Source organism: Macrobrachium rosenbergii, chromosome 54, assembly GCF_040412425.1.
Source record: "Macrobrachium rosenbergii isolate ZJJX-2024 chromosome 54, ASM4041242v1, whole genome shotgun sequence".
Lineage (NCBI taxonomy): Eukaryota > Metazoa > Arthropoda > Malacostraca > Decapoda > Palaemonidae > Macrobrachium > Macrobrachium rosenbergii.
This window is the reverse complement of record NC_089794.1, coordinates 36,680,348-36,699,660: the sequence shown is the minus strand read 5'-3', so window position 1 is coordinate 36,699,660 and position 19,313 is coordinate 36,680,348. Positions and strand designations below refer to the sequence as shown.

The 19,313-nt window shown below is 38.3% G+C and overlaps 2 protein-coding genes across 2 annotated transcripts; both read left to right on the top strand.

Annotated features, from left to right (window-relative positions):
• Positions 1-9,628: 9,628 nt before the first annotated feature.
• Positions 9,629-16,626, top strand: LOC136834643 (general transcription factor II-I repeat domain-containing protein 2A-like). The gene is made up of 2 exons (XM_067097225.1): positions 9,629-9,653; positions 15,827-16,626. The coding sequence occupies exons 1-2, from the start codon at positions 9,629-9,631 to the stop codon at positions 16,624-16,626; spliced, it is 825 nt and encodes a 274-aa protein (XP_066953326.1).
• A 2-nt stretch (positions 16,627-16,628) lies between these two features.
• Positions 16,629-17,336, top strand: LOC136834642 (general transcription factor II-I repeat domain-containing protein 2B-like). The gene has a single exon (XM_067097224.1). It carries the CDS (start codon positions 16,629-16,631, stop codon positions 17,334-17,336), a length of 708 nt encoding a protein of 235 aa, XP_066953325.1.
• The last annotated feature ends 1,977 nt before the right edge of the window (positions 17,337-19,313 follow it).

Sequence of the window (19,313 nt, the reverse complement as noted above, 5' to 3'; positions counted from 1 at the left end):
TGTCCGTCCGCACTTTTTCTGTCTGCCCTCAGATCTCAATAAATACTGAGGCTAGAAGGCTGCAAATTGGCACGTTGTTCATCCACCCTACAATCATCAAACATGCCAAATTGCAGCCCTCTAGCCTCAGTAGTTTCTGTTTTATTTAAGGTTAACGTTAACCATAATCGTGCGTCTGGCAGCGATATAAGCCAGGTCACCACCGGGTCGCGTTAAAGTTTCATGGGCTGCAGCTCATACAGCATATACCGAGACCACCGAAAGTTAAATCTATTATCGGGGGCCTTGATTATACGCTGTAGCGGCTGTACAGAAAACTCGATTGCGCCGAAGAAACTTCGACGCAGTTTTTACTTGTGTATATCCTTCACGTTTTGTATATTGTAAATTGGTAGACGAAACACTTGAGTTCTGTTGAATTTCTCATCCTAAATATATTGATATTAATCTTTGGACTGACGTTCAGTGAGCTCATTGTACACGCTTAAGATTTTTCATAATTCCTGTCATCCTTACCATTCAGATCGTCCCAGATTATACCATCCACCTGGATATGCAATTAATTCTAAGTCTTCCCTTTTCTTCCTGTTGGGTTTAATATCACACAGGTTTCGAAAAGTTTTATTCTTATTGTGAACAAGTTGTGAAATGATTTTCCTATTCCTGTAAATGAGTCGCTAGAAGTTCAGAAGTTCAAATTAGTGCGAATGTATTTTATTTATTTGTCGTACTTACTTTACTCTATTATTGGCCTCATTGGTTGTTGTTTATCTGATTTTTGTTTCGTTGTTATTCTTTTTTCCTAGTTTATTTTCTGCTTTTCAATTTCTTTGTTTGTATTGGATTGGACATTCTTGGTTTGTATAATAATAATACAACTTTGTTTAATAATAATAATAATAATAATAATAATAATAATAATAACAGTATGGGAGAAGATAGTGTATAATGAGAAAAAATTGCGCATCTGAGAAAAAAAAGTCTGTATTTCGGCTAAAAATAGTGAGCAGTGTGGGGGCAAAATGCGTGCCCCGTAAAAATTGTATATATTGGGAAAATTGTTTTTCATAGCCACGAAAAAGTATCGCTTTGTGCATGGTGGCGAAAACTATTATTTAGTTTCGCGAAAGTATTCGTTTGGTGGCTTAAAAAAAATTGTTTATAGTAACAAGAAAAACTAATTAATAAAAAAAAATGCCGATTGTGGCAAAATAAATTTGAGGTTATAATGACAAGAAATTGCGAAGGTTGGCGGAAAAAGAGTGTATAGTGACGGTCCATTGCTTAGGAAAAAACGGAGGCGAGAAAGAAAAGGTCCCTTTGATTCATCTGGGGGACAAAATGGAGAAGCCAGCCAGGAATTTCCCGTGGCCGACCTATAGAGTGTGAAGTTGAGTGAAGTTCTCGGGGAAGTTGCGGAATGTTGGTGGGGGGTTTTTCGTGATTATTATTTCTCTCTCTCTCTCTCTCTCATTGTGAATTTTAGCTTTATGACGTCATTTCAATTTTTTTCTCTTTATTTCTTCGCCATTTTAGCCGTAAGTCGGCCCTTCGGATCTCTCTCTCTCTCTCTCTCTCTCTCTCTCTCTCTCTCTCTCTCTCTCTCTCTCTCTCTCATATTGTGGTTTTTAGCCTTATGACGTCATTTCAATTTTTTTCTCTTTATTTCATCGCCATTTTAACCGTATGTCGGCCTCCGGAGTCTCTCTCTCTCTCTCTCTCTCTCTCTCTCTCTCTCTCTCTGCAAAAGTGGGGCAGTAACAACGGTCGGTGTACCCAATTAGGGACAGTCTTTTTTGCACTAAGTCCCTTTCAGCCTTTTTTTTTTATATATCCCTATCGCGTGCTGCCTTTGAGCGCGTGCGCGCATGCGCAGTTCCCCGTTATGGCATGTGCTAAAAATATTTCTTCCATCAAAAATAGGGGGTTCTGTTGATTGACAGCCCCGTAACACCCTCGAGGCTACGTCGTCTCATATTTTTAACACTATGGAATTCTGCAAGGATCGAATTCTATATAAATGGTTCGATTGCGAGACCCGACTTCGGAAGTCTCTCACCGGCTTCAATGTTCCCTGATTCCCATACTCTTCGTTCTCTAAAGAGGTAGATCTGTTTCCTCTCATAAGTCGTTGGTCTGTTAATTATATTTTGGGGTTCATCCCACCTTCATCTTACTTTCCTCTTGTTTAAAGTTGCCTTTCCCGTCGGCCTTTCCATAAGAATTCATTAGTATTAATGGATATCAGTTATTTTTACCAATAAGATTCTTGACTTTTGCTTTCTCCATTTTTATTTCTTACCATCAAAAAATAACTGAAATATTAATTTGTCATCATTTACTTTTTAATTTTATCACCTAAGATGTTTAATTCTCACTTTTTACCATTGTTATACAAAGGAATGTTGACATTATTTTTTATTCTCAGCTGTTTTGAAAAACCGTTTCTCCCTGGCTGAGTATACCATTGCTGTACCCAAGAACATTTAAGAATGTCTCCATTCTTCACTCTTAGTCATTAGTTCTGAAAATCCTTTTACCGCGGATGAGTTTCCATTTTCTTGCGTGCATCGGAGCAGCATTTTATTTCGGTAATGTTCGCTCGGGATGTATCATCAATTCCCGGGAACGGGAGGAGGAATGTGGAAGGCGTCACCCCAGACGCGAAAAATCAAAGGAGTCTCTGGCGAAACTGGGTCTAGAATTCATGGCGGAAGTCAGTCGCCTCTCTCTCTCGATCTCGGTCTGTGCTTGGTGCTGAGGGGTTGATATATATGCTTCTGGCGTAAAAAGGCAGAAGACGTTAACTCCAAAAATCCTATTTTCGAAAATTCGGTGTCTGTGGAAAGAGTAGAAAGTCCTTCGTCTATTTGGCTTCATTTATCTATAAATTTGCTTCAGAAAGGCAGAACGCATTAACACTAAGATAATTGTTTCGAGAAAATTAACCAGTTTGGCTCAGATATAAGTAGGAAAAAGTTGTGAGCACGCAGATCTTTAACTTCAATTTTCTCATTACAAGGATTTAGCAGTTAATGCATTTTTAACTTCAATTTTCTCAAAATAAGGATTTTGGAGTTAATGCATTTTTAACCTCAATTTTCTCAAAATAGGATTTTGGAGTTAATGCATTTATAACTTCACTTTTCTCAAAATAAGGATTTTGGAGTTAATGCATTTTTAACTTCAATTTTCTCAAAATAAGGATTTTGGAGTTACTGCATTTTTAACTTCAATTTTCTCAAAATAAGGATCTTGGAGTTACTGCATTTTTAACTTCAATTTTCTCAAGGCAAGGATTTAGGAGTTAATACATTTTTAACCTCAGTTTTCTCAAAACGAGGATTTTGAAGTTAGTGCCTTTTTAAATTCAATTTTCTCAAAATAAGGATTTTGGAATTAATGCATTTTTAGCTTCAGTTTCCTCAAAAGAAGGATTTGGGAGTTAATGCATTTTCATTTCAATTTCCTCAAAACAAGGATTTAGGAGTAAATGCATTTTTAACTTCGATTTTCACAAAGCATGGATTTGGGAGTTAATGCATTTTAACCTCAATTTTCTCAAAACAAGGATTTAGGTGTTAATGCATTTTCAATTTCAGTTTTGTCAAAACAAGGAATTAAGAATTAATACATTTTTAACTTCAATTTCACCATAACAAGAACTTAGTTAATGCATTTAACTTCAATTTTCTCAAAATAAGGATTTAATAGTTAATGCAATTTTAACCTCAATTTTCTCAAAACGAGGATTTTGAAGTTAGCCCCTTTTAAATTCAATTTTCTCAAAATAAGGATTTTGCAGTTAATGCATTTTTAAATTCAGTTTCCTCAAAACAAAGATTTGGGAGTTAATGCATTTTTATTTTAATTTCCTCAAAACATGGATTGAGGAGTTAATGCATTTTTCACTTCAATTTTCACAAAGCAAGGTTTTGGGAGTTAATGCATTTTTAACCTCAATTTTCTCAAAACAAGGATTTAGGTGTTATTGTATTTTTAACTTCAATTTCATCAAAACAAGAATTTAGTAGTTAATGCATTTTAATTTCAATTTTTCCAAAACAAGGATTTAGGAGTCAATGCATTTTAACTTCAGTTTCCTCGAAACAAGGATTTTACGAGTTAATGCATTTTTAAATTCAATTTTCTCAAAACAAGGATTTTAGAGTTAATGCATTTTAACTTCAATTTCTTCAAAACAAGGATTTAGGAGTTAATGCATTTTTAACTTCAATTTCATCAAAACAAGAATTTAGTATTTAATGCATTTTAACTTCAATTTTCTCAAAACAAGGATTTAGGAGTTAATGCATTTTTAAATTCAATTTTCCCAAAACAAGGATTTAGGAGTTAATGCATTTAACTTGTATTTTCTCAAAACAAGGATTTAGGAGTTAACACATTTTTTAACTTTGATTTCCGTAAAACAAGTATTATGAGTTATGCATTTTTAACTTCACTTTCCTCTAAACAAGGATATAGCAGTTAATGCATTTTTAACTTCAGTTTTCTCAAAACAAGGATTTAGGAGTAATGCATTTTTTACTTCAATTTCCTCAAAACAAGTATTATGAGTTAATGCATTTTTAACTTCAATTTCCTAAAAACAAGGATTTAGGAGTAAATGCATTTTTAACTTCAGTTTTCACAAAATAAGGATTAGCAGTTAATGCATTTTTAAATTCAATTGTCTCAAAACAAGTATTATGAGTTAATGCATTTTTAACTTTAAATTCCTCAGAACAAGAATTATGCGTGAATGCATTTTTAAATTAAATTTTCTCAAAACAAGGATTTAGGAATTAATGCATTTTAACTTCAATTTCCTCAAAACGAGGATTTAGGAGTCAATGCAGTTTAATTTAAATTTCCTCAAAACAAGGATTTAGCAGTTAACGCATTTTTTCCTCAATTTTCTCAAAACTAGGATTTAGGTGTTAATGCACTTTTAACTTCAATTTAATCAAAACAAGAATTTAGTAGTTAATGCATTTTAACTTCGGTTTTCTCAAAACAAGGATTTAGAAGTTAATTCATTTTTAACTTCAATTTTCTCATAACAAGGATTTAGGAATTAATACATTTTTAACTTCAATTTCATCAAAACAAGAATTTAGTAGTTAATGTATTTTAATTTCAGTTTTCCCAAAACAAGGATTTAGGAGTTAATGCATTTTAACTTCAATTTCCTCAAAACAAGGATTTAGGAGTTAATGCATTTTTAATTTCAATTTTCGCAAAACAAGGATTTAGGAGTTAATGCATTTTTAAATTCAGTTTTCTCAAAACAAGGATTTAGGAGTTAATGCATTTTAACTTCAATTTCCTCAAAACAAGGATTTAGTATTTAATGCTTTTTTAACTTGTATTTTCTCAAAACAAGGATTTAGGAGTTAACACATTTTTTACTTTAATTTCCTTAAAACAAGTATTATGAGTCAATGCATTTTTAACTTCACTTTCCTCTAAACAAGGATATGAGTTAATGCATTTTTAACTTCAATTTTCTAAAAACAAGGATTTAGGAGTAAATGCATTTTTAACTTCAGTTTTCACAAAATAAGGATTTAACAGTTAATGCATTTTTAAATTCAATTGTCTCAAAACAAGGATTTATGAGTTGATGTCTTTTTAACTTCAATTTCCTCAAAACAAGTATTATGAGTTAATGCATTTTTAAATTCAATTTTCTCAAAATAAGGATTTAGGAGTTAATGCATTTTTAACTTTAATTTCCTCAAAAAAGTATTATGAGTTAATGCATTTTTAACTTAATTTTTCTCAAAATAAGTATTTTGGAGTTAATGCATTTTTAACTTCAGTTTCCTCAAACAAAGATTGTGAGTTAATGCGTTTTTAACTTCAGTCCTCTCAAAACAAGGATTATGAGTTCATGCATTTAACTTCAGTTTCCTCAAAACAAGGATTTGCGAGTTAATCCGTTCTGCCTCTTTATGGCAGAGTTGTATATGATGCCAACTAGACGAACAACTCATTACTCTAACTAACCCAGGCGGACTGGACAAGTCTTTTTTTATGTGCTGAAAAGTCAGTGACCTGATTTACCCTATGTCTATGTACCAAACATCTTTATATCCTAAATGTAAGCCAGACCAATGAAACGAGCAACTTGTTGCCGTAATTTAGCCTAAGTCAACGGAAGGTCAGTGTTAATGCCCTAATTAGTGTGGGACGATGGAACGACTAACTTGATGCCCTAATTAAGCAAAATCTGTTTGGATGGACAACTTAATGTCCTGATGTCGCCAGGTTGGTGTGACAGGTAATTTAAATCCCTAATTAGCCCAGTAGGCCAGATAACTTAATGTTAAAATTTAGCCCAAGTCAGTGGACACAAACCCTTCATGATGATAAAACATTTAGCTTAATGTCCTAAATTAGTCCAGGCTGACTGGATGGGTAAATTAATGCCCTAATTTAATCCGGGCTGACTAGATGGGTAAACTAATGCCCTAATTTAGTCCCGGCTGACTGGATGGGCAACTTATGCCCTAATTTTGTCAAGGCTGTCTGGATGGGCAACTTATGCGCTAACTTTGTCAAGGCTGTCTGGATAGGCAATTTATGCCCTAATTTTGTCCAGGCTGACTGGATGGGCAACATAATGCCTTAACTTTTAGTCCAGGCTGACTGGACGGGCGACTTGATGCCCTAATTTAGTCCAGGCTGACTGGATGGTTAACTTAATGCTAAAATTTATCCCAGGCTGACTGGTTGGGAAGTTAATGCCCAAATTTGTGCCAGACTGGCTGGATGGGCAAATTAATAATTTAGGCCAGGCTGACTGGTTAGGCAACTTAATGCTATAATTTATCCAGGAGTAACTGAATGGGTACCTTTGGTAGATGGCCAACATAGCACCCTTTGGTACCCCAATTCATCAAAAATGAAAACAAAGAAGAAAGATTGGACCCTAAATCTAAATGGAACAGTGAACCTGCCTTTTGACATAAGCGGGGCTAAAGGAGTGTGGGAAAATGGAGGCAGGGAAATTGTACCAAAGTTTTTTATTTAATGTCGGATATTTCTTCTCAGTTAGGCTCATCTCCCTTTTTTTCTTCATGCATTTTTTCCTTGTTCCATTAGGCTTTGGCGACAAATGGTTAGCGAGTTTCCTTTCCCGTCGGCCTTCGTGTAATAATGATTAAAAATGTATGCATTGTTTCAGTGATTGAAGATGAAGTATTTTCCTGATCATTGATTAATAATAATTTGTTGGAGTATAGTAAAGAGGCAGCTGATTCAGAACCAGGCTCTGTCACTGCAAACTTTCAGCCTCTTTTACGAGAGAGAGAGAGAGAGAGAGAGAGAGAGAGAGAGAGAGAGAGAGAGAGAGAGAGAGTTTAAAGGTGTCATGGCATCAGGCATGATAATAAATAGATCAAACTCGAGTCATTGTTTTAGTCTCTGCAGCCTTTGTGAACATAAGAGCGCAGCCCCCTCTAACAATACATATCTATATGGTTCTTGTTGTTCTGCCAATTAAGGAATTTTTCAGAATGCCCGCTTCAAAGGAAAAAACCAATGCGCTTAATTGAGCAGGATTTATCTATATCTAAATCTATATCTATATCTATATCTATATATATTATATATATATTATATAAACACACACATATATATGTATCATCGGTCTCCCATTGGGAGTGACCCGACCTGACCTTTCAGAATAGGGCATCGACCCCACGCAGCTGTGGTGCATTGTTGGTAGCCTGTTGCTTCGTAGAGTAAAGCTTAAGTAATTAAGGCCTCTCTCTCGTTTTCCTACAAATAATGCCCGAGGCATTGCCTCTTCTGCCTCATCATACACGGCATTCCATACTGCATTCCAGCAGATACCGAGTGGACATTGCCAACTCGAGAGTGGAGCTCATGATTCCTTTATATCTTCTGACCGTATTTCTGTTGGTCATATTTTTCTTACTTGTTTGTCCCACTAGCCTATGCATGCAAACAAAGATGCTCCCAGCCTCTGCATGCAAACAAAGATGCTGCCAGCCTCTGCATGCAAGCAAGGATGTTCCTAGCCTCTACATGCAAACAAAGATGCTCCCAGCCTCTACATGCAAACAGATATGCTGCCAGCCTCTACATGCAAACAAAGATGCTGCCAGCCTCTGCATGCAAGCAAGGATGTTCCTAGCCTCTACATGCAAACAAAGATGCTCCCAGCCTCTGCATGCAAACAAAGATGCTCCCAGCATCTACATGCAGACAAAGATGCTCCCAGCCTCTACATGCAGACAAAGATGCTCCCAGCCTCTACATGCAAATAAAGATGCTCCCAGCCTCTGCATGCACAAAAGATGCTCCCATCCTCTACATGCACACAGAGATGCTCCCAGACTCTACATGCAAACAAAGATGCCCCCAGCATCTACATGCAGACAAAGATGCTCCAAGCCTCTACATGCAAACAAAGATGCTCCCAGCATCTACATGCAAACAAAGATGCTCCCAGCATCTACATGCAGACAAAGATGCTCCAAGCCTCTACATGCAAACAAAGATGCTCCCAGCATCTACATGCAAACAAAGATGCTCCCAGCCTCTACATGCAAACAAAGATGCTCCCAGCCTCTACATGCAGACAAAGATGCTCCCAGCCTCTACATGCAAACAAAGATGCTCCCAGCCTCTACATGCAAACAAAGATGCTCCCAGCCTCTACATGCAGACAAAGATGCTCCCAGCCTCTACATGCAAACAAAGATGCTCCCAGCATCTACATGCAGACAAAGATGCTCCAAGCCTCTACATGCAAACAAAGATGCTCCCAGCATCTACGTGCAAACAAAGATGCTCCCAGCCTCTACATGCAAACAAAGATGTTTCCAGCCTCTACATGCAAACAAAGATGCTCCCAGCATCTACATGCAGACAAAGATGCTCCAAGCCTCTACATGCAAACAAAGATGCTCCCAGCATCTACATGCAGATAAACATGCTCCCAGCCTCTACATGCAAACAAAGATGCTCCCAGCCTCTACATGCAAACAAAGATGCTCCCAGCCTCTACATGCAGACAAAGATGCTCCCAGCCTCTACATGCAGACAAAGATGCTCCCAGCCTCTACATGCAAACAAAGATGCTCCCAGCCTCTACATGCAAACAAAGATGCTCCCAGCCTCTACATGCAAACAAAGATGCTCCCAGCCTCTGCATGCAAACAAAGATGCTCCCAGCCTCTGCATGCAAACAAAGATGCTCCCAGCCTCTGCATGCAAACAGATATGCTCCCAGCCTCTACATGCAGACAAAGATGCTCCCAAACAAACAGATATGCTCCCAGCCTCTGCATGCAAACAAAGATGCTCCCAGCCTCTGCATGCAAACAAAGATGCTCCCAGCCTCTACATGCAACCAAAGACGGGAAGAAAAGAAATTCTATTTTTTAGGATAACAGTTTCGTCCGCTATCTCCACAGAAAATACAACACGTCGACGGACTCGTCTTCCTGAACGATAAATCCTGCTCATAAATCCGGCCCTTCAAAGGAGGTAAGTCAGACCGATCAGAAAACAGAGGAAGGTCAGCAACTCCACATTCTCAAAGTCAAGGACCATAAAGGTCTAATCAGCAAGATTGACTCTCGTGTTTGCAATGTCCCCTTGGTATCTGCTGGAACGTAGGATGGAATGGTGTGTACAATAAGACCAGTGAGGAGTTGCCTATATTATCTGCAGACTAACCAGAGAGAATTTAATTACTTAGGCTTTTCGAATCAACAGACTACCAACAATGCACCACAGCTGCGTGGGGTTCGGTGTCCTATTCTAAAAGGTCATACCGGTTCATTGCCGATGCGAGGACGATGAGAGTACAGAATATATGTTATATTATGTATATATATATATATATATATATATATATATATATATATATATATATATATATATATATATATATATATATATATATTATAAGAGGCTACGCTATTATTTCCCTAGAGGCTGGAGTACCTAAAACAAGGACTTGAGGATGATAATAAAAGGTAAATAAATAAAAGGTTTAGGGAGAATAAGGAGTGCCAACCACCACGAGTAACCCCAAAAAAATTCGATATTCCCTCAGCTGATCGCGAACATATTCATTACATTTCTGGCTTATCAGTCAGTGAAGTTGAACAGCTTTAAGTGTGGTCAGTACTTGGATGGAGGACCACAAGTGACTGCCAGATGCTGGTGGCACTTGCAGCTTCGTTAGCCATTGCTGAAACTTACAACAGTCCGTGGGGGTCCAGTGATAATCCCAAATGTGTCACAGTGAAGCCAACTTGATTGGTGGAGGAAACTGTTGTACTCACTCCACCCTCCTCCTTGTCTCCTGAAAGAGTGAGAGGGAAGGAAAATTGGTAGATAATATATCTCATTTTGGGAATGTACCGTATCCCTAGATGTGAGTTGGGTATCCTTTGGGAATTCCTGGAATATCTACCTTCTCCCTTTTGCTTGCTTTCTGCTTCTTCAAGTCTCAGAATGGCGGTGGTTTGGGCTTGTAATCTTTTAGGCACTGTGTTTTATGTGTGTGTGTGTGTGTGTACGCGCGCGCGCGAGAGAGAGAGAGTGTGTGTGTTTGTATGTGTGTGCGTATATGTGTGCGTGTGTGTGTGTGCGCGAGAGAGAGAAAGAGAGAGAGTGTGTGTGTTTGTATGTGTGTGCGTATATGTGTGTGTGTACTGTAGATTCGCACTGGAAGCGAAAGAGACACAGGGTGGTTGTGCTAGTTGATTTAAATGTAAAGGTAGGTGACAAAGAGACCGCGTTGTTAGGTAAGGAGTTTCTATTAAGTACCTAGGAAAGGTACTGAATTATTCCTTGTCCCAGGTCTTTAAATATTGATACAATTTTGCTTAATTAATGATTATGCATTAGTATGATGATGAGAGAGAAATAGAGGGCAGATCCTCTCTCTCTCTCTCTCTCTCTCTCTCTCTCTCTCTCTCTCTCTCTCTCTCTCTCTCTCTCTCTCTCATATCAGAACAATCTCCGGTCCTAAAAGCACTGGTATTAATAACGAGAATGCAGGCAGTATAGCTAATGACAAGTTTATCACGCTTAACACATGATAAGATTATCATTATTAACACAGCCATTAATAACGGGGAAGTAATAGCAACGCCGATAACCACGATGGCAACCGAGAAATCATCCACACGCAGATAAGCAGAAGCAGGGAATCGATATATTGGCGGGAACTTGTCAGTAATATCGAGAGCGGATTCGCTCGCTAGCTCGCCCCCTCTCTCCTCGCCCTCGGCCGTCGACAATTCAGACCACGTGACGCCATCACCATTTTTTAGGCTAAATAAGCATTTTGGGGATGAAATACGTCAGTATTTTATCATCCTACAAATACTGTCACATTCACTTTTTCCGTTATTATTGTTAGCGTGCCCTTATCTTATCAAAATGGCTGTATTCTTAAAATAGTTTTGATGTTTTCTTCATTGACAGAAATCGACGAGCAATCACGTTCCAGTTGATAACAGGAGGACAAGACCCGTTATTGAAATTTATTTATATATTTTTTTGTAAACAGATGCACACATTGCGCTAATGAGTCTTTTTCTTTCAATTTCATTATTATTTTTATTCACGTTATCAGAGAGCTGTCCTAAATGACGTGATGATTTGCCAAGCAATCTTTCACGGGATAGACTGCCTCTAACGAACGAAGAGACGAAAAAAAAATGAAAATAAAGAACGAAGAGAAAAGTAGACAGATTAAGACAAACCAACAAACAAATCTACGGGTTAAAAAAAACGACAGCTGAGAAATAAGTGGGAGGAAATTTAAGCAAAGCAGAGGTGCTTTAAGTCAGCATTGCATCCGCTCCTAAACATTCGAGCATCAACATCCGCAACGCCTCAACAAACACGGCTACACACTCGTTCTCACTTATGCAAGTACACATACATGTGTACACACACGAGGGCAAGTTCTCCTCACCAGCGCACAAACACGTACCTCTCTGGCTACCGGATTTACATGCAAGGACACACGCATACATCGGTCTAATTGCTTCCCAGCCAGGCATACAAATCGGGGTCCACGCTCAGGTGTTGTATAAAATCTTTATAATAACCTAGATTAATTGTCTGAGGGTGTAGAGAATCTCTCCTCCTCTCTGTCTCTTTCCACACCGCTGCGATTTAAGCTTTATACTCTTGTTGGGGTACAAATTATCCTCTCTCTCTCTCTCTCTCTCTCTCTCTCTCTCTCTCTCTCTCTCTCTCTCTTATGAATTCAAACTTTCATTGTTGTACAGATTTCTCTTTCATACTACGTCTACAATATTGTAGCAGTACTGCTCATCATCTCTCTCTCTCTCTCTCTCTCTCTCTCTCTCTCTCTCTCTCTCTCTCTCTCTTATGAATTCAAACTTTCATTGTGGTACAGATTTCTCTTTCATGCTCAGCACACTCTCATCATCATTTTCTCTCTCTCTCTCTCTCTCTCTCTCTCTCTCTCTCTCTCTCTCTCTCTCTCTCTCTCTCTCTCTCTCCCACACACAGCTACAGTGTTAAACTTTTCTGCAGTGTATATTTCTCTTCCATACCAATTTACCATCTCTCTCTCTCTCTCTCTCTCTCTCTCTCTCTCTCTCTCTCTCTCTCTCTCTCTCTCTCTCCAGTGTTCTTCCTGTCGTCCAGCTGTTCCAATTAACAATAGATCAGCTTTTTTCACTTCTACCATTGCTTTTGTTTTCCTCAATTTTTTAATAGTCTTCCATCTGTCAAAAGGCGGGTCCGTCACCTCGGTATCAAAGTCCCTCCTTTTTTTTTTTTTAACCATTCCTCGGTGCTTTCTCATTAGGTCTACTCTCTAGGCTAGGTTTGGTCTATCGCTTTCTTCGATTTGAAGGCCTTATACTTTTTTTTTCTTCTATCCTAGGCTAGAGTAGGTCAGTAAGTTGCTTGTGCCGTCGGCCTTCACAGAATAACAGGCGTCATCGCGTGCCAACAGTGATATTTTGTTCAATAAAGATTTCCTGAGAGAGGCTGCCTAATACTGAGCTTACCCTACTCGAACACACAACGAAACCAGGCGAATTCTCTCTCTCTCTCTCTCTCTCTCTCTCTCTCTCTCTCTCTCTCTCTCTCTCTCTCTCTCTCTCTCTCTAAAGCGAGCGTACGAAACACAAATGAACTTTTGTTTTTAATGAGTAATTTAGTTATATAAGCTTATTCTTATTAGCAATCGCTGTCTCTCCCCCTCCCCTCCGCATTCATTTAATCCCTGCCTGATAATTGGGAGCGTATTACACGACTCGCTAATTGGTGCCTGATTAGGGCATGTCTGATTGACTGATGCATTACGAAACGAATCGAAAGTATAGAATATATGGGTGTTCGCTCATTTTTGATGTTCCATTGTTTTGGAATTAAATGGACTCTGTGTAATTCACCATACATACATTCAAGTTTGCATGCGTAATGCTCATGCATGCACGTTGATTGCTGTTTAGATTTTATATTGTAGGAGATGCGTGGTACATTTATTCGTTGGAAATTCACACACGCACGCACATACACGCTCGCGCGCGCGCACGCACGCACACAGACTCTAATAACCAGTACGAAGGATTCAACTTAGCCTCACATCATGGGAGACCAGTGTTCGATTGCACGGAGGGGGAACGACTTTGGCCTGTTTCCTGAAAAATCCATTGTGTTCTGTTGACATAACTATTGAATAGGTAGGACCCTGATGTTTTGTTGAATGTTTTGGGTCGCAACCAGAGAGGATAGAAGGGCCTGGAGCTAGCAACCTCATCCCAAATGAATTGCTTTAGAACCGGAAGGTCAAAGGTGCACACCCTCTGATTCATCCACTCTACGAGCAAATGCGTAGAATGTGTATGCATATATATATATATATATATATATATATATATATATATATGTGTGTGTGTGTGTGTGTGTGTGTGTGTGTGTGTGTGTGTATGTGTTTGTCAGCGGATATAGTGAACTGTGTGACCCCGGGACTTTAATGATTACAGCATTCTGATTGCACTGCAATGGAGGTACGGGGAAGCGCAGGGTCTCGCAAACACAACAAAACAAAAAAAAAGGGGGACAATGAACATGAATAACAGCGTAATAATAACGAAAAAGAGTCAGCTCAGACAGGATACACGGTGAGTGGCGGCCTGACCTTGAATGCAAGAAGAAAAGACAGAAGGATAAGAGAAAGAAAGAAGAAAACGGGAAAGAAGACGAGGGATTCATTGCTGGTGCGACAGACACGCAATTTGAACACATGCACGAGCTAATGGAAAGGACCAGAAGAAGAAGAAGAAGAAGAAGAAAAAGAGGAGGCGGGGGAGGAGGAATGGGCGGGTTGGGCAATGTGGGGTCGGGGTGGATGATGGAGGGAAGGGGAGGGGAGCTTTTTGCGAAGTCATGGCAGTGTGCTTCCAGACCCACGCCTTTCGTTGTGTTCTCAGATTAAGGTGCCAGAAAAGTTACAAAAGGTGTGAAAGAGCTAGAGAGAGAGAGAGAGAGAGAGTTATTAAAGGTATGTGCGAAACAGAGATATAATACATCTTACGTTTACCATTTAAAGCAGGGTGTCAAACATACGGCCCATGGGCGGATCCAGCCCGCGAGATGGTTTAATCCCGGCCCAGGACTTGTAGGGAATAAATTTCTGAGGATGTAAAAAAAATAATAATATATATATATATATATATATATATATATATATATATATATATATATATATATATATATGACGTTGAAAGTTGTTTATACGTTAACTTAGGTTGTGTACTGATTTTTCAAAATATAAACTGCATTGTTAGAGCTAGCCTACTGATTATGTAATTATATAGTTTTATGAAATTCAAGTGAACTCTGTACAGATTCTATAACCGTCGTGTACCCAACTATCCGCACGCCCGATTGTAAAAAAGACCTAAAAGATCAAATCAAACTTTCATCATCATATTTGCTTTTTAATTTTGATGCAAATTAAATAGAGTATCAGAATTTAATTTTAATTTTCAGGATATGATTTCTCTTTTCTCTCTTCATATATGAACTGCTGATGAATGTGTGTATGTACACACAAACAAAAAACAAACATGCACACACACACCTCACAATACAGTATTTTTATTTATTTGTCATTTTATTTGTCAAATTTTTTTCTATTTATTATTTCTTTATTTATTCACCTACTTATCTATTCATTCATTCATCTACTTATATATTTTTTAATTCGTTTTTTATATATTTATCTATTTATTTACCAATTTATTTATTCATTTTAGCGCTTTGCAGCCAAGTTTAGATCAAAACTTAGTTTCCACCAATCACATCGCTAGATAGCTTCACTCACTGACACCTTGAGCTGGCGGCAGGGTTGCCATGCGCACCATAATTATGGTACATGTATCATAAATGAGGGTCTATGTACGTACCATGTATCATACTGCCTGTACCATGTAGCATAATCTCAACATCTCTCTAAAAAAAAAAAAAAAAAAAAAACCGGAACTGCGTTCTGTGATTCGAGTGTAGTCTGATCTTTTTCCGTACGGCGATCCCTGTTCCATACACGTACGAGTTTATCGACGATTGCCCCAACAGGAGCTGTTACTGCTGCTGCTGCTGCTGCACATAACTTGGGCAGTCTGGTAGTCATTTCTTTCACCCAAGCATCTTATCTTGCATGGTCCGAGAAATTCGACTGACACCCCCCATTACCAAAATGTCTTTGTCAAAAGAAGAAAAGTGGACACAGAGTGCAGAGTTTTCCAGGAAAAATGGACTCAGTATTATTTATTCACAGAGTTGAATACAAAACCAGTGTGCTTGGTATGTAATAAACAAGTTTCAGTGCTCAAAGAATATAATATTCGGCGCCACTATGAGACTCATCATGAAGAAAAATATCATCATTTGCAAGGACAACTAAGAAAAGAGAAGATAAACGAATTATTAACTGGTCTGAAGAAACGGCAGTCTGCATTTACTCGCAGCCGTGAGGTCAGTGATGCAGCAGTGAAAGCTAGCTACCTTATTGCTAACGAGTTGGTGCAAGCATCCAAGCCATTTTCTGATGGTGAGTTCGTGAAAACATGCATGCTGAAGGCTGCAGAAGTTGTGTGCCCTGAAGAGAGACCTGCCTTTGCCAACATTAGTGTATCAAGGAACACTGTTGCAGATAGGGTTGAAGATCTCTCAGGAGACTTGGGCCTGCAAATGAATGACAAAATCAAGTCATTTATTGCATTTTCAGTTGCAATTGATGAGAGCACAGATGTTACAGATGTTGCTCAACTGGCCATATTTATTCGTGGTGTTGATGAGACTTTGACCATCACTGAGGAGTTCCTTGAGTTGGTGCCTATGAAGGACACTACAACAGCAAATGACATTTTCAGCTCTCTCATTAGAGTGCTGGACAAGGCCAGGTGGACTGGTCCCGTGCTGTCAGCTTGGCTACAGATGGCGCCCCATCAATGGTTGGGAGAATGGCAGGTGTTGCAACAAAGTTCAGAGAGAAAGTGCAGGCCACGAATGGAGGACAAGACTTTTGGACATTTCATTGTATTTTGCATCAGGAAGCGTTGTGCTGCAAAACACTAAAAATGGATCATGTTATGAGTGTGGTTGTGCAAACTGTAAATTTCATTAGAGCACGAGGTTTGAATCACCGTCAGTTTGACTGTTTTCTCAGTGATAATGACATTCCAGCTGGCCTGCCATACCACACTGAAGTACGGTGGTTAAGCCGAGGTGCCGTACTGAAGCGCTTCTTTGAATTAAGAGAGGAAATTGGACAGTTCATGGAGAAAAAGGGCAACCCAGTAAAGGAACTTAAATGCCTAGAATGGGTGCAGGATCTTGCCTTTATGGTGGATATTACACAGCATCTCAATAATCTTAACAAAATGTTGCAGGGCCGCAAAAAAGTTGTCACTCAGTATTATGAAAACATACGATCATTCAAGTTGAAATTGTCACTTTGGGAGACACAGCTGTCTAACGGTGACACCTCTCATTTTCCATGTCTCACAGCTATGCATGTGACTGGTCTTAATCCTGATTTGGATCAATACAAAGACAAAATAACAGGATTGTTGCAAGAGTTTGAGCGGAGGTTTCAGATCTTTAGTGAACTTGAAAATGAATTTGCATTTTTTCGCTCGCCATTTACAGTCAAGGCTTCTGATATGCCTGCTGATATCCAACTCGAGGTAATTGACTTGCAATGTGATTCCAATATGAAGCAGAAATTTGCGTCAGTGGGCTTGGATACGTTTTATCAATATCTCTTGCCAGGGTACCTAAATTAACATCCCTGGCTGCAAAGATTTTATCCATGTTTGGGACTACCTATCTGTGTGAACAGGCGTTCTCTGTAATGAACCTCAATAAAACAAAAGGGCTCAAGGTTAACAAATGGACACTTGAATGACATTGTGAAATGTGTTGCTACTCAGGATTTAAAACCTGATATTGATGTACTTGTGAATGCTAAAAGATGCCAAGTGTCAGGAGCTAGTAGCAGCCGATAGATTTTGGTGAGAGAGAGAGAGTGGGATGGGATGTTAATTAGCATGGAGGCCTGGGCCTAATTACTAATATTCACAAGTGTTTGGAGTATGAAAAATACAGTTCTTTGAAAATAAGATTACTCTGGTTTCATTCACACCTTCAGTAGGCCTAGCCTACAAAACTGTTTGATCTGATGTAGTCTAATCTTAATGTTCTTGCACTGCTATAACTTTTATGTTTGTTAATTGTATTTTATTTTTCATAAATGTGCACATTTACATTTTTAAGGCAGGATGCTAACTTTCTTCATAGCTCCCTCTTGAGATTAGTGTGGTGAGTTAACTTCAGATGGTCAGATGTAAAAAGATATCCATTAAAAAAAAATTGTTAATGAAACTGAAAATATTTTATTTACATTGGCTTCTCTGTGAATATATGTGCAATAAGCTAATATAGATCCATTGTAGGCTGAGTGATAAAGCATAGTAGCCTACTGAAAACAAAGCTATATATTTGGAGATAACAAAGTTTATTTTGCAATTATTTTACTGGTCCGGCCCACTAGAGATCAGATGGACTGTATGTGGCCCCTGAACCAAAATGAGTTTGACACCCCTGATTTAAAGCAAGCTCGCATAAAGATACAAGATAGACTTAACTCCACTGAAGTATAATACTGTTCAGGACAGAGAATCTTTTAGCACATCCACGCATAAATAAACGTTCCAGATGGACGAGAATAAGAGATGGAGAATACTGAAGCAGAAAGAGAGAGAGAGAGAGAGAGAGAGAGAGAGAGAGAGAGAGAGAGAGAGCGCGTTGATATCACGACATCAAAGTACGTATCGATTGAGGCAGTCATTCTATTCCCTCTTGGCCAAGTTCCACATGAACTCGATGAAGCAGAAATTCGTTTAAATTTTTTGCACAGTTAATACAAGGGAATGAAATTCATTTATCTACGTAACTTGATATTTCATTATATATTGTGTCGATATGTCTTCATAATAGATTTAGTTTTAGTACTCTTACTTTAATGAAGAAAATGTTACCCTTAAAATTTTCGTCTTGAAAGGAGTTTAGGCCTATGCGTTTCTATGGTGTGGAACTGGTGAATGACTTTTTTTTTTTTTTTTTTTTTAATTGTGAAGAAGTAATTTGCATTATATAATTCATGTTTTTGCTTGGAAACACTTAAAGGTTTATGCATCTTTTTACGGTGCAATGTTCAAAGGTTTATGCTTCTTTTTGCGGTTCGATGTTCAACCTTCTGAACTATTGATTCGAGAGATATGCTTTTAATTCAGTGTCCTCTGGAAATTTTCGTGCAATACGTATTTGATATTATTTGTAGTTTCAAAGACTTCACAGAATGTAGGTTATTATGCACGAAAATGTCCCATTTGTAGAATGAGTAATGTTTTCTCGCAAAGGCAGAATTATAGGTCTATGTGTTACTATTTTAACACCAAGTTATTGATCGTTAGATGACTTTTTGGTCCATTTTCCCATGAGCTTTGGTCCTGTACTGTTGCAAACTATGATAGGGAAGGGAAAGCTCTATAACGCCACTTCCAATATTATTAATATGATAATATTGCGTTATATTTTTTAATTTTTTGTTGAGGTGAGCTCGAGTGCACCTGGGTTCAGATGCCTCCGTCTTCATTATACTGTAGCTTAATGATGATGATGAGTACATTGTTTTAAGGGTAAGATGAGAGCAGTTCTGCTGTAAACTGTCTAATCCTGGATGGACTTTCCTAAGACTAATA

Bases quoted from the DNA above. Each gene is read 5' to 3' on its own strand.
- LOC136834642 (XM_067097224.1), top strand. From the start codon at position 16,629: ATGGATCATGTTATGAGTGTGGTTGTGCAAACTGTAAATTTCATTAGA.
- LOC136834643 (XM_067097225.1), top strand. From the start codon at position 9,629: ATGTCCCCTTGGTATCTGCTGGAAC. The intron at 9,654-15,826 runs GTAGGATGGAAT...ATTTATTCACAG, and splicing joins CCCTTGGTATCTGCTGGAAC to AGTTGAATACAAAACCAGTG.